The sequence below is a fragment of the Toxorhynchites rutilus genome, chromosome 1 (assembly GCF_029784135.1).
Source record: "Toxorhynchites rutilus septentrionalis strain SRP chromosome 1, ASM2978413v1, whole genome shotgun sequence".
Lineage (NCBI taxonomy): Eukaryota > Metazoa > Arthropoda > Insecta > Diptera > Culicidae > Toxorhynchites > Toxorhynchites rutilus.
The window spans coordinates 195,016,864-195,029,178 of NC_073744.1; the positions used below are offsets into that span (position 1 = coordinate 195,016,864).

Below are 12,315 nucleotides of genomic sequence, written 5' to 3' on the forward strand. Positions count from 1 at the left end.
TCATTATCGTAAAAGTATCGTAAAGTGTCCGCTTTCAACAACATCAAACAACGTTCTTGTGTGTTGTTTCAATATGCATACCACTACCATTGCGAAGCATGCTGTAATAGTTTGTCGCCTGTAGATCGCTCGCTCGAAATGCAGCACACAGACGAATGTACATGATATTATTCGACACATTGGTTGCTTCGCGAAATTCCATTGCAATAGTCGATGATGCATTGTAAAACGTTTCGTATAAGTGTATGTGTAACATTATCTGGTAGTAATTTTGTTGGAAATAGCTTCAAAGCTGAAACAAATCATACTGAAACCTGCCAAAAGCGGGTTTTCATTCACATAAAATATCATTTTAGAGATGAAACAAATATCCCGCCTATCCGGTCGGATACCGGATATTAGAAAATCTGTAATTTCTCATTAACACAAGATAACAGCTCATCAATTTAATTCATACATTATTAAAAATATGGTTTGATTACTGAAATGCTCCTAAATGCTCTGAAAATCCCGGATGATTTATTTCAAAATATTTGATATACTCTAATAAAATATATTCTGCTGTTTCCGTTTCGAGAACTCCTAAACAGTCTGACTTGAACCTCGGGACCCAAAAGGTTGCAATTAGCAACCATTAAATCGTATAACCAGCGTTTATACAGCATCGTATATTCCGCTTAACTGGCATAACCATGCGAAAGTGGAGGCGATATACAAACATGGCATGGTATTAGGATATTCGGATGATTGTTTCACCGATATACTACTTGATCCATCAATGATATTGTAAATCGTGTTTTTGCATTTTATACGATTTCAGATACACATGATGCATATTTTGATTGATATTTTATACGATTGTAATTTGTAGTAGTTTGTAGATTGTAGTAGTATTTATATGCGACCTAGCCTGTGTAAATGTTTTATGATTTAATGTTTGCAGGGTTGTCGAAAAGAAGTTACGTGCAAGTTGAATAATCCAGTAATCTATCCAATTTGCTGTTTTGAACAGATTTCAAGCTCCCGCATCTGGAAAATCTCTGGATTTGGTAGGAGAGTTCCTTACAATTATCCCCATCAGCAACGGCACACGAATGAAGCATTGTTACTTAGCTTCGATCAGGAATCTAAACTTATTTGGTCTTGGCTGAATGGATGCATTCGATCTCTGATCGACGATGCTTGCTGCACACTACAATCAGGTTAAACTTTACAATTTTCTTCCTGATAGTCAGCACTCGCTTGCTAGGCTTTCCGAAGAATACCGAGACGGATTGGATGAGGCAAATGGCAGATTAATTTCGAAGATTGGACCCTCGAGACTGCTGCAATGTTAAATCCCAGAAACATTCCCAATCTAACGAACATCAAGGAAGTATTGGAAGCGTTTTCATGTTTTTATGATGGGGGCGTATACCATGTCCAAATATAAAATTGCTCCGAAAGGAATCTCTTTTGGACATAAAACGTTTATCTGAAACGAAATGACAGTACGCTTGCGGTTTTAGTGTTCTTACTTTGCATCCAATGTCCTAGAAAAAAGGTAATGAAGATGGTCGAGTTTCGAGCGACATAGCATGCGCTGCCATAACTATTTCGCAAATAGTGACGTCAGTCGTTGTGTTTATCTTTGATTGCTCACCGCATCCATGTAAAAATGCTATTTTGAGGAAGTAATTTATCAATTAAAAACGTACATTTTTGTAGAGCTCCCGCTGAATATGAGGCTAATGTGATAGCGTGGAGTGAATATTTGTAAAATCACGTCGAAAAAGACGGATTAAAGTGATATTTCCATGTGCCATTTTCACTCCCCCACGTTCATAGAAACAAAGGAAGTTTCATTATATTACTGTTATGAAGTTGATGTTTTGAATGCTCTCAGTGTCGGTGTGTATGTTGTGAGATAATAATCGCCAATTAATCCAAATTTCACCGAACATGTTATTGCTTTCGATAGCTAAGCATACGACTGTTCTCTGGATATTTTTACCACATGAATAATCGAAATAAGCCACGATATAATTGTCGTCTGTTAAAAAACAATCAGTTGAATGATTCCATGAGAATTTTGGCTCAAATTATCATACAACCGTGAGTACTTTAAACATTGTTTTGTTACTTCCATATACATTCCATATTGAATGCAAATAATTACGACACGATATTTTGCTCGCCAATACAGATACACTTCGCCTACTGCTCCACCTCTATATGTACCTCATTGCTTTGCATCAATCCTCGGCAACTGTTTTGACGTAGGACTACGTCTTTCATTTCTATACCGGGGTGTAAAACCAAAGTTTCGAGAACGAAAGCGTTACGCTGGAGACCGAGATTTTGAGCGTTAATAGCTCTTAAACAACTGAACGAAATGGTATGATAAACACTTCATTTGAAAGATAAAATGTCTACGCGTCATATACTTGTTACTTTTTCATCCAAAAACTTGTTTCAATAGTCTTAAAATTGCTTTCAAAATAGGCTATTGCAATCACCAATCGGTATATAAGCGAGCGCCGCTCGTAAACCCACTCAGTTATGATTGAACAGCGATTGGAGCATGTTGTCGCTGTTGTTGTGAAGCTAATTTCGTTTATCATGAAAGCGCTGATGAACGGTGTCACCAAGAGCCTGTTTGTGCACCTAAGGCCAAAAGGGAATCCATCAGGAGGAGTGATGCCACGGTTCCGCTTGAAACATCGGAGCAGCCGCCACACACACACACATACACGTGCGGAATTCTCGTTGCTGAAAAATAATCTGCCAGTTCCCCTGGGAATTGAAAAATACATTCATGCGAAATAGTTTATTTTAATGTTTTCTATCCATATAACACTGCAACCAAATACATTTGGTTTTGTTATTTTTCAATCAATCGCAATTAACAGGAAAGCTTCTGAATATTTTTTTCCCCATCAGTGGAAATTTTCGTATCCAATATTGGATGCATAACATGAAAAACGGAAAATGTTTCACATCGCGAAAATCAAGTCATTTTCGAGCGATTATTTGCTTTCTACTCATATAATGCTGCGACCAAATACATTTCGTTTTGGATTTTTTCAATCAAGTGCGATCAACGTAAGACCACGTCTTTCGGCAATTTATTAGAGGTGCAATGAATATTTAGGAATTCCCGCTCTACGCGCACTGGCAAACAATGTTTACTCAACAATTTCTCAAACGAGAAATGGGTGTTGTGAGAAAGGATTAGCGAACGCGAAAACGACAACCGGGAGAAAGATACGTTTGGAGGTTGAAGGAAATTGGCAGAAAACTTCTTCATTCTATCATTCAAATAATGTGATTCATACCACATCGTTTTGCCAGAAAGAGATTATTAATGTTCAAAGGAGGAATCGAGTCCTCCGAGGAAATTACCCAACGCAAATTAGAGTCGACTATCGATTGCGGCATTCGTACACAAATAATTTCATAATGCAGTTTCACCAAAGTGATTTCTTCGGATATATTCACTACATCATGTCATATATTTCATATTCTTCATTATGAAATCCATATCCATGGCACCTATCGGTATCGAATTATCATCGACACCACGATTTTCGCTAAATGCTCCTTTCAGTTCGGCCTGTAAAAAACTTTTCTGAACTCTAATCCATCAAATTTGGAGCCCTGAAAAGGGCTGTTGATTATACGCTAAGCTAATATAGCACGCTCTCCTCGGATACGATGGGCCAGCTGGATGTCCTTGGGCATGATGTGACGCGTTTTGCATGGATAACACACAAATTGGTATCTTCGAATAAGCTTCCTGCAGCGTCATAACTGCGGAACTTTGGAAGCGCAAGTCGGTTTTGAAGTCCTGAGTAATTCCACGATCCAAATGCTGCAAAGGTAGCTTGCGGATCAGCAATTCGGTCGACTTCTGATAGCGACGAATTTCACGCAAAGTTCCCGGTCGATAGCGATGTGGCTTCTTCACCTATCCTGCTGCTGGTGCGCTTATCCGAGCTGCTTTCATGTGCCTTACCACCGAAAGACTAACGAACTGTCTGCGAAAGACTAACGAGCTCGAGTCCTCACGGTGCGAGAGTAGAGTAAGAAATGAACCAAAGCAAAGGAAGCATCATTTTATAAACCATAAAAGTATAGAATCTAAATCCCACCCTTATTATATTCGTGAGTATACAGTAAGCTTATATAATAAAGAGGGTGGGGTTTACATTCGATTCTTTTATGTTTTATAAAATGACACTTCCCTTGCTTTCGTTCATTTCTTACTCTACTCTCGCACCGTGAGGACTCGTTTCATCGGGACTAAGCAGACAGCTCGTTAGTCCTTCGGTGGTAAGGCACCACGAAAGCAGCTCGGATAAGCGCACCAGCCGCAGGAAGCGTGAAGGAGCCACATCGCTATCGTCCGGGAACTTCGCATGAAATTCGTCGCTATCAGAAGTCGACCGAATTGCTGATCCGCAAGCTACCTTTGCAGCATTTGGTTCGTGGAATTGCTCAGGACTTCAAACCCGACTTGCGCTTCCAAAATTCCGCGGTTATGACGCTGCAGGAGGCTTATTCGAAGATACCAATTTGTGTGCTATCCATGCAAAACGCGTCATATCATGCCCAAGGACATCCAGCTGGCCCATCGTATCCGAGGAGAGCGTGCTATATTAGCTTAGCGTATAATCAACAGCCCTTTTCAGGGCTCCAAATTTGATGGATTAGAGTTCAGAAAAGTTTTTTACAGGCCGAACTGAAAGGAGCATTTAGCGAAAATCGTGGTGTCGATGATAATTCGATACCGATAGGTGCCATGGATATGGATTTCATAATGAAGAATATGAAAAAATGACATGATGTAGTGAATATATCCCCATATCGAAGAAATCACTTTGATGAAACTGTTTACCGTTTGTCGTTTTTAAGTGTTGGGAAAGGGCATTATTTTTGCTGAGTAAATTCCAAAAAAAAATCCATTCCTTCTTTAAGCGTGATTCATTCTGCTTCGGATCAACGGAACAGTGATAATCATTTCATACAAAAGATAAAATGTCCAAGAGTTATATGATTGCTATTTATTGAGTCGGAAAATTGTTTCAATAGCTTAATGATAGCTTCGAAAACAGGTTATTAAATGACGCTTCCTTTGCTTTCGTTCATTTCTTACTCTACTCTCGCACCGTGACGACTCGTTTGTTTGGGACCAAGCAGATAGCAGGTTAGTCTTTCAGTGGTAAGGCACACGAAAGCAGCTCGGATAAGCGCACCAGCCGCAGGATAGGTGAAGAAGCCACATCGCTATCGACCGGGAACTTTGCGTGAAATTCATCGCTATCGGAAGTCGACCGAATTGCTGATCCGCAAGCTACCTTTGCAGCTTTTGGATCGTGGAATTGCTCAGGACTTCAAAACCGACTTGCGCTTCCAAAGTTCCGCGGTTATGACGCTGCAGGAGGCTTATTCGAAGATACAAATTTGTGTGCTATCCACGTAAAACGCGTCACATCATGCCCAAGGACATTCAGCTGGCCCGTCGAATCCAAGGAGAGGGTGCTATATTAGCTTAGCATATAATCAACGGCCCTTTTCAGGGCTCCAAATTTGATGGATTAGAGTTCAGAAAAGTTTTTTGCAGGCCAAACTGAAACGAGAATTTTCGTTTGGATGCCATACAGCATCGAGAAAATGCCGGAAAGATCTAATCGTTGCTGAAAAATAATCTGCCAGTTCCCTGGGAATTGAAGAATACATCCATGCGAAAGAGTTTATTTTAATGTTTTCTAATTATATGGCGAACACAGCCACCAAATACATTTGATTTCGTAATTTTTCAATCAAGTGTAATTAGCTGGAAAGCTTCTGAAGATTATTCTTTTCCATCGGTAGGATATTTTCGTATCCAATAATGGATGCATAACATGAAAAACGGAAAATGTTTCGTATCGCCAAAATTATATAATTTTCAATCGATTATTGCTCAGTCGCCGAAATTTTCATACTCAGAGAGTTCATTCTCCTCTAGTTTGCCTTCCAAATTGCCATCGTAAACCACACCTTCTCTCGATTCAATCACGCACGAAAAGCATACTGAAATAATATTCTGGTGGTGAAACCCATTCATTTTTCGTGAGGCGTCGTGCACAAATTACGTAACGCGATAAGGGGGGAGGGGTTAGATGTTGCGTTACTTTCTGTTTATTAGAGATAGGAAATTGCGTTACGAAAGGGGGGGAAGTTCAAAATCCGGATTTTTGCGTTACGTAATTTGTGCACGACGCCTGAGGACATCGACAAGACAACATCGTTACTGAACGAACTGAACGGCGAGGGATCGAGGTATTCATTACCTGGCTTGACTTGACCTGAAATGCAATCAGTTTGTTTTAACTGTGAGGGAGCGCAGAAAAGCCGATCGATCAGAAGGAGAAGAGAAGGTGACCAAGAGAGTATCAGCAATACGGTTCCTCGGGAAGACATAGAAGCAGCCGCCACACACACACACACATACACGCGCGCAACTCTTTTCGTTTGCTGGTTATCGAGAGGAAACCTGGAAAGAAATGATCGTTGCTGAAAAATAATCTGCCAGTTCCCCTTGGAATTGAAAATTACATTCAAGCGAGTTTATTTTAATGTTTTCTATCCATATTATACTGCGACCACATACATTTGGTTTTGTGATTTGTCAATCAAGTGCAGTTAACAGGAAAGCTTCTGAAGATTATTCTTCAGAACAAGGTTTTTTGTATCCAATATTGGATGCATAAAACCTTGAGTCTTCAAAGTAACACTCTCGTTTTTGAAATCACCCAAATATTTATTTATTCATTCATTCAGGATGGATTTAGATTCAACTTCAAACAAATGATCTCTAAATCAACGATAGTCCTACGTCACCCTTGCGGTTATACCATAGATATAACCCACTTCCTGTTTTTTTTATAACAAACAATAACAAAACTAAACATCTAAATCGACAAAGCAACGATACGATGATCACAATCTCGAATTTTAAACATTTGATCAAGCACGGGGCAGGTCGAAACTACTGATGCAGTCAAAATTTAGCAAAAGTGTGTATAACAATCATCAAACACAAAAATAATTTGAGGCTTGTGTACTACTTTTTGAACAGTTTCTTCTATGCAACAAACATTTTGAATGGTACAGTTTATTTTGCGGAAAACTGACTGCCCTCAAAGATTCACTGACATAACCTCTGTTGTTTTTTGAGTTATATTTTGCCCCAGATCAACAGAGTGAATTGTTTGTTCCAGGCTGAAAACCTGAACTCGCGTTGCTAAATGAGAGTTAAAAGATTTTTATCTAACCGTTCACATTCATATCTGCGAGGAGTCTCACGTTGTTTCAATGTCCAATGCTACTGAATTTGAAGATCATTTGAAAATGTGGAGCTGATCAAGCAAATGAGAAAAGATTCGATTTTAATTATCCGACGCTCAAGATTGCTGCAATGTTAACTCTCAGAAACTATAATGCTTGTACAATGTGACAAGCATCAACGGTGGATAGGAAGCGTTTTCAGGGTTTTATTATGAAGTTTTACACTTGCTACGGAAGTAAGACTTCGTTTCAGAAAACAAACAGTTTTCCGTTCAGGTGACCAGTTCCGTTTCAGGCTATTTAAAAAAAAATCACATTTTTAACATATGGTCGGTGTTAAGTCAAAGGGGACCAAGCCGCAATTTGAAAATTTCGAGTTATTGATTACTTTTGGTTAAGCATTATGTAAGCTACATACCACATTTATCAGATTTGGAAAATCACGCATACAGCAGGAATAACGGATCGAAATTGTTATGATTGATCAACGAAAATCCCTCATAGTATGCGGTCAGAGCGGACCATGTACCATTTACCATGGCGAAATGGCTCTATATCATGTGCAGACAGAGTGGACCATGTGACAATCATTTGTATATTGAATTTAAACAATATCCAAGCGCCGAATTCAAACCAACAAAACATTTTCTTGAAGCTAATAGGTACCTTGTCGAAATGTGCTTGAACCAGTTAATGTAAAACATTCGGAGTACATTTAAAAATAAACTTGATCCACTCCGACTGAACGGATCAGTGAAAAATGCTGGTCTTCGGTGTGAATGATCGCAAAGTGTACTATTTTAGAGTGCGATTTAGGCTTTTAGATTCTATTGACGAATACTGTTTAAAATGATTGAAAATGGGAAGTTTATGCCTTAACATGTTTGCCGTGCAATCATATTCATGCCTGTAATAGATGGCAGAGACTATAATGCTGAACGCAACCAAATGTTTATGCAGTTCCAACCTCACACCATTTATCACCCTTATTTTCATAACAGAATGGCACACTTTGACTCACAACTGTTAATTGATTGAGAAATATTTCGAAATTGTTCAGTCATGGTGGATCAACTCTTAAAAAATGCTTCATTTGGTTCAGTCAGAATGGACCATGTGTGTATAGGCAGCCAAATAACTGCATTTCTTGACATGATACTTGATGTTTTTATTACAACTATCATACGTCAAAGTATTGCCAGAGAGTAGCTAATATTTCTGAGAACAATATTGAACAACAAAAAAAATGCTTTGGAAATTACAGAGCGTTCAACTTTATTTTCGGTTTTCTCCTAATCATAAAAATGTCACATGGTCCGGTCTGACTTAACACCGACCATATGCACATAAATTATCAACGCGACGTGACACGTCATTCTTGTTCCGGCTCTAAGGCTAGGCGCAAATTGAGAAGCGTATAGCGCTCGTAAGCGAACGCGAGACTACCAACACGACTCATACGTGCCACAAACGTAGCGTGGTGGAGCGCATATTGAGTCGCAGTTTGGTGTAAATAACATGCCACTCGCATACAATGACTGATTAACACAGAGTTGCGCGATATATTTATTTACTAACACAATCACCCGACCAGTACAGCCATACAGTGTCAAACCCACGGCGCTATATGATTGTTCACCAACACAACTACCACAACCGGCATGACCAGCACGAGAAACTGTGGTTCAGACACAGCGTCGCGCGAGTCGTGTCTCACGAGCGCTCCACCATATCGCGTCATCTGGCCAATTTGCGCCGTTCTATCTGTTTTCATTAGCCACAAAAACAGGCGCTGTATCGCGCCAGGTTACTCGCGCTATATGCGTCTCAATTTGCGCCTTGCCTAAGGCGCATCTAGACGCGATCTAGCACCTGTTTTTGTGGCTAATGAAAATAGATAGAACGGCGCAAATTGGCCAGATGACGCGAGGTGGTAGAGCGCTCGTGAGACACGATTCGCGTGACGCTGTGGCTGAACCACAGTTTCTCGTGCTGGTCGTGTCAGTTGTGGTGGTTGTGTTGGTGAACAATCATAAACCGGTCAGGTGGTTGTATTAGTAAATAAATATACCGCGCAACTCTGTGTGAATCAGATATTGTAGACGAGTGGCACGTTATTTACACCAAACTACGACTCAATATGCGCTCCACCATGCTACGTTTGTGGCACGTATGAGTCGTGTTGGTAGTCTCGCGTTCGCTTACGAGCGCTATACGCTTCCCAATTTGCGCCTAGCCTAATGACTAAACCGCTACACGTCCTATCATATACCGATCTTGGTTCCTCCACTATTTTCTGTCGAGAACTGCTATACCGACAGTGACAGCAAAGTCAAAATCGGATACAAATCAAAACACACCGAAACACAGTCCGCCAGCCACAAACTATGGCAGCCCGAATTGTGCAATCCCTAACTAGCGATAATCTCCTATCTGGCGCACTTAATCTTCGAAACTTCGTTCGCCATGGTCATCGACTACGGGGAAAAGCACCTGGAATCGCCAGAACACTCGAACAACGCCTTGCCGGTAAGTTAGGGGATTTGCAAAGAGATCTCGGTTTACGATTTCGTAACAACCTAATTCCAGAGGAGCGGAGTGTGGATCCGGAACTCACGAGCAGGGTGAATATAGGATTCCCTCATCTCAAGCCAGCCCGATCGGCACAGCTGAAAGAGCGTTTGACGCATCTGAAGGCACAGCGGGCCTATTTAGAGCTGGAAAAAATGTCCCGAGCACAGACACGTAAATAACCAAAGACAACCCACGAATGTGATTTTAATACGAATGTTTCAATTCCAGTCACCGTGGACCCAGAGCTGGTTAGGGTGGAGTGGCTCAAAACAAGGGGTCCACTGCACATCAAGCGCGTTGCAGAACATTACGGAATTTTGGAGCATTTGTTTGGGGCAGCTTATTTCGTTCCGCGGGTTGAAATGGAAATCACATTCAACAACGGGGACAGCGATAGCCGCGTTTATTATGGCAATGTTTTGAAACCGAGTGAAGCCACCAAAGAACCGAGCGTGAAGTTTGATTCAGCGTTTGATTACAGAGGGACAGGGTCGGCCGGTGAAAAAGAGAACTCGTGGTGGACACTTGTTCTAACAAATCCCGACGGCCATCTCGCTGAAAATGATAAGGAATATTGCCATTGGTTTATGTAAGAGGGAGGATTAGTTAATAGGTGACTGTTTTTAATTAAGATATTTTTTAGCGCTAACATTCCAGATGGCGAGATAGCAAAGGGTGATCGAATTATACCCTATATGCAACCAATCCCACCAAAAGGGACCGGTTATCACAGGCACATATTCGTGCTGTACAGACAGGACAAGAAACTAGACCTTAGCGAGTATAAAATTAGCGGAAAGGAAACAAATTTGGAAGAGAGGACCTTCAAGACGCTGGACTTCTATCGGAAGTATCAGGATGATATTACACCGGCAGGATTGGCGTTTTTCCAATCAGATTGGGATAAAAGCTTGATCGATTACTATCACGACGTACTGAGTGAGTGCGAATTTAAATTCTAAATAAGGAACGAGAAGCAATTTTACGTTGACGGATGCCATTCTTGTGAACGTTTCAGAAATGAAGCACCCATCGTTTGAGTACGACTTCCCGGCGCCGTACATTCGCGATCAGGAGTGGTTTCCGCTTCGGAAGGCATTCAACCTCTACATGGACAAATATCGGGATCCGAAAGAAATCAACAAAGAATATCTCGCCCGGAAACTGGCTAAAACACATCCCTTCGATGGACCCGAGCCTCCGCTTCGCTATCCCAATGCCCACCCGGTGCGTGATGTACCGTCCTGGCTGCGAACTGAAATCAAGCGCGAGCGGCTGGGCTGTGGCCGGATTAATGATATATAGGACGAGGTAACGAGTTAGGAAAATGGTTGGCATTTGTTTAGGAACCGTTTTCGCTCGCAATATAAAAGTTTTTGAGTTTTGGAGTACGATGAAGAATTGTCTGTTTTATAACGTCGATGTATCACAATCAAGCTTGGAAATTATTGCAAACGGCGTTGTTCACTAAGGTATAATCAAAGAAGAAAATCTTTGCAGTGAGATTGGTCTGCAGATAACATAGTTCAATGAACGAGAGCGATAATTGCAAATTGAAATAAGAAGTCCGCCTGCGAATGACGGATCTCTAAAGTAGCATGTCCGAAAAAGAACCTGAAACTATTGGGAACCAGAGCAGTGGGTCCAAAGCCCCTAAAAGGAGGACGGTTGTAATAGCTGTTGTCTATGGTTATTATAGAAAGAAAGTAATGGATAAACCCCTAGGCCAAGGTGTAACGCGACCCGTGCCGAGGGATGAATGGTAGGGGGGTTTCATCGGGTCACTGATGTAGCTAACCTTTACCGCGCAACTCTTGAGACTCACATGATCAATCTTAACAAGCTTTTCGGGTTCCGTCTCTCCCTGAACAATGGAGACGAACAAAATGAAGTTTATTCAAGTGAACCTTCATCACGTCAAGGGAGCAAGCAGCGTCCTACGCAGAAGGTTCATTCACGAAACTTTGGATGTGGCTCTTATTCAAGAGCCTTGGTTCTAGAATTCGAGAAATCTCTACACAAAAATGTAAGCTTCTCTATAACAGCACACAAACTGCACCAAGAGCAGCAATCCTTATACGGGATAACATAAGGTATGTACCGATCACAGAATTTATCAACCGTGACATCGTGGCAATACAACTGGAAATTCCAACGACCCGAGGGAAACCCATTATCATCGTCGCTTCGGTTTTTTTTTCCACTGAACAGCTTGAAATAGATTCACCAGAATTTGAAATCAATATTAAATCAACTTTTGAATAAAACTGTCCACTGAAGCAGAAAACTTTAAGTAACGATGCATCTTGGTGGAACAAAAAAACTTGAAAAGCTTAGAAAATTGTCTAGAAAACTCTTCAGCAAAGTAAAAATTACCTCTGATTGGACAGATTACAAAAACTGTAACAGAATATACGAGGGTCGTTC

General features: G+C 40.9%; 1 protein-coding gene across 1 annotated transcript; it reads left to right on the plus strand.

The window, feature by feature from the left end:
- Positions 1 to 9,640: 9,640 nt before the first annotated feature.
- On the plus strand, positions 9,641 to 11,289 carry LOC129778923 (39S ribosomal protein L38, mitochondrial). The gene is made up of 5 exons (XM_055786102.1): positions 9,641 to 9,843; positions 9,904 to 10,059; positions 10,117 to 10,477; positions 10,532 to 10,827; positions 10,907 to 11,289. The coding sequence occupies exons 1-5, from the start codon at positions 9,702 to 9,704 to the stop codon at positions 11,191 to 11,193; spliced, it is 1,242 nt and encodes a 413-aa protein (XP_055642077.1). The 5' UTR covers positions 9,641 to 9,701; the 3' UTR covers positions 11,194 to 11,289.
- The last annotated feature ends 1,026 nt before the right edge of the window (positions 11,290 to 12,315 follow it).

Excerpts from the sequence above, each read along its gene's own strand:
- LOC129778923 (XM_055786102.1), top strand. The coding sequence starts at position 9,702 with ATGGCAGCCCGAATTGTGCAATCCCTAACTAGCGATAATCTCCTATCT. Across the intron at positions 9,844-9,903 it reads ACTCGAACAACGCCTTGCCG|AGGAGCGGAGTGTGGATCCG; the intron begins GTAAGTTAGGGG and ends ACCTAATTCCAG. Across the intron at positions 10,060-10,116 it reads AATGTCCCGAGCACAGACAC|TCACCGTGGACCCAGAGCTG; the intron begins GTAAATAACCAA and ends TTTCAATTCCAG.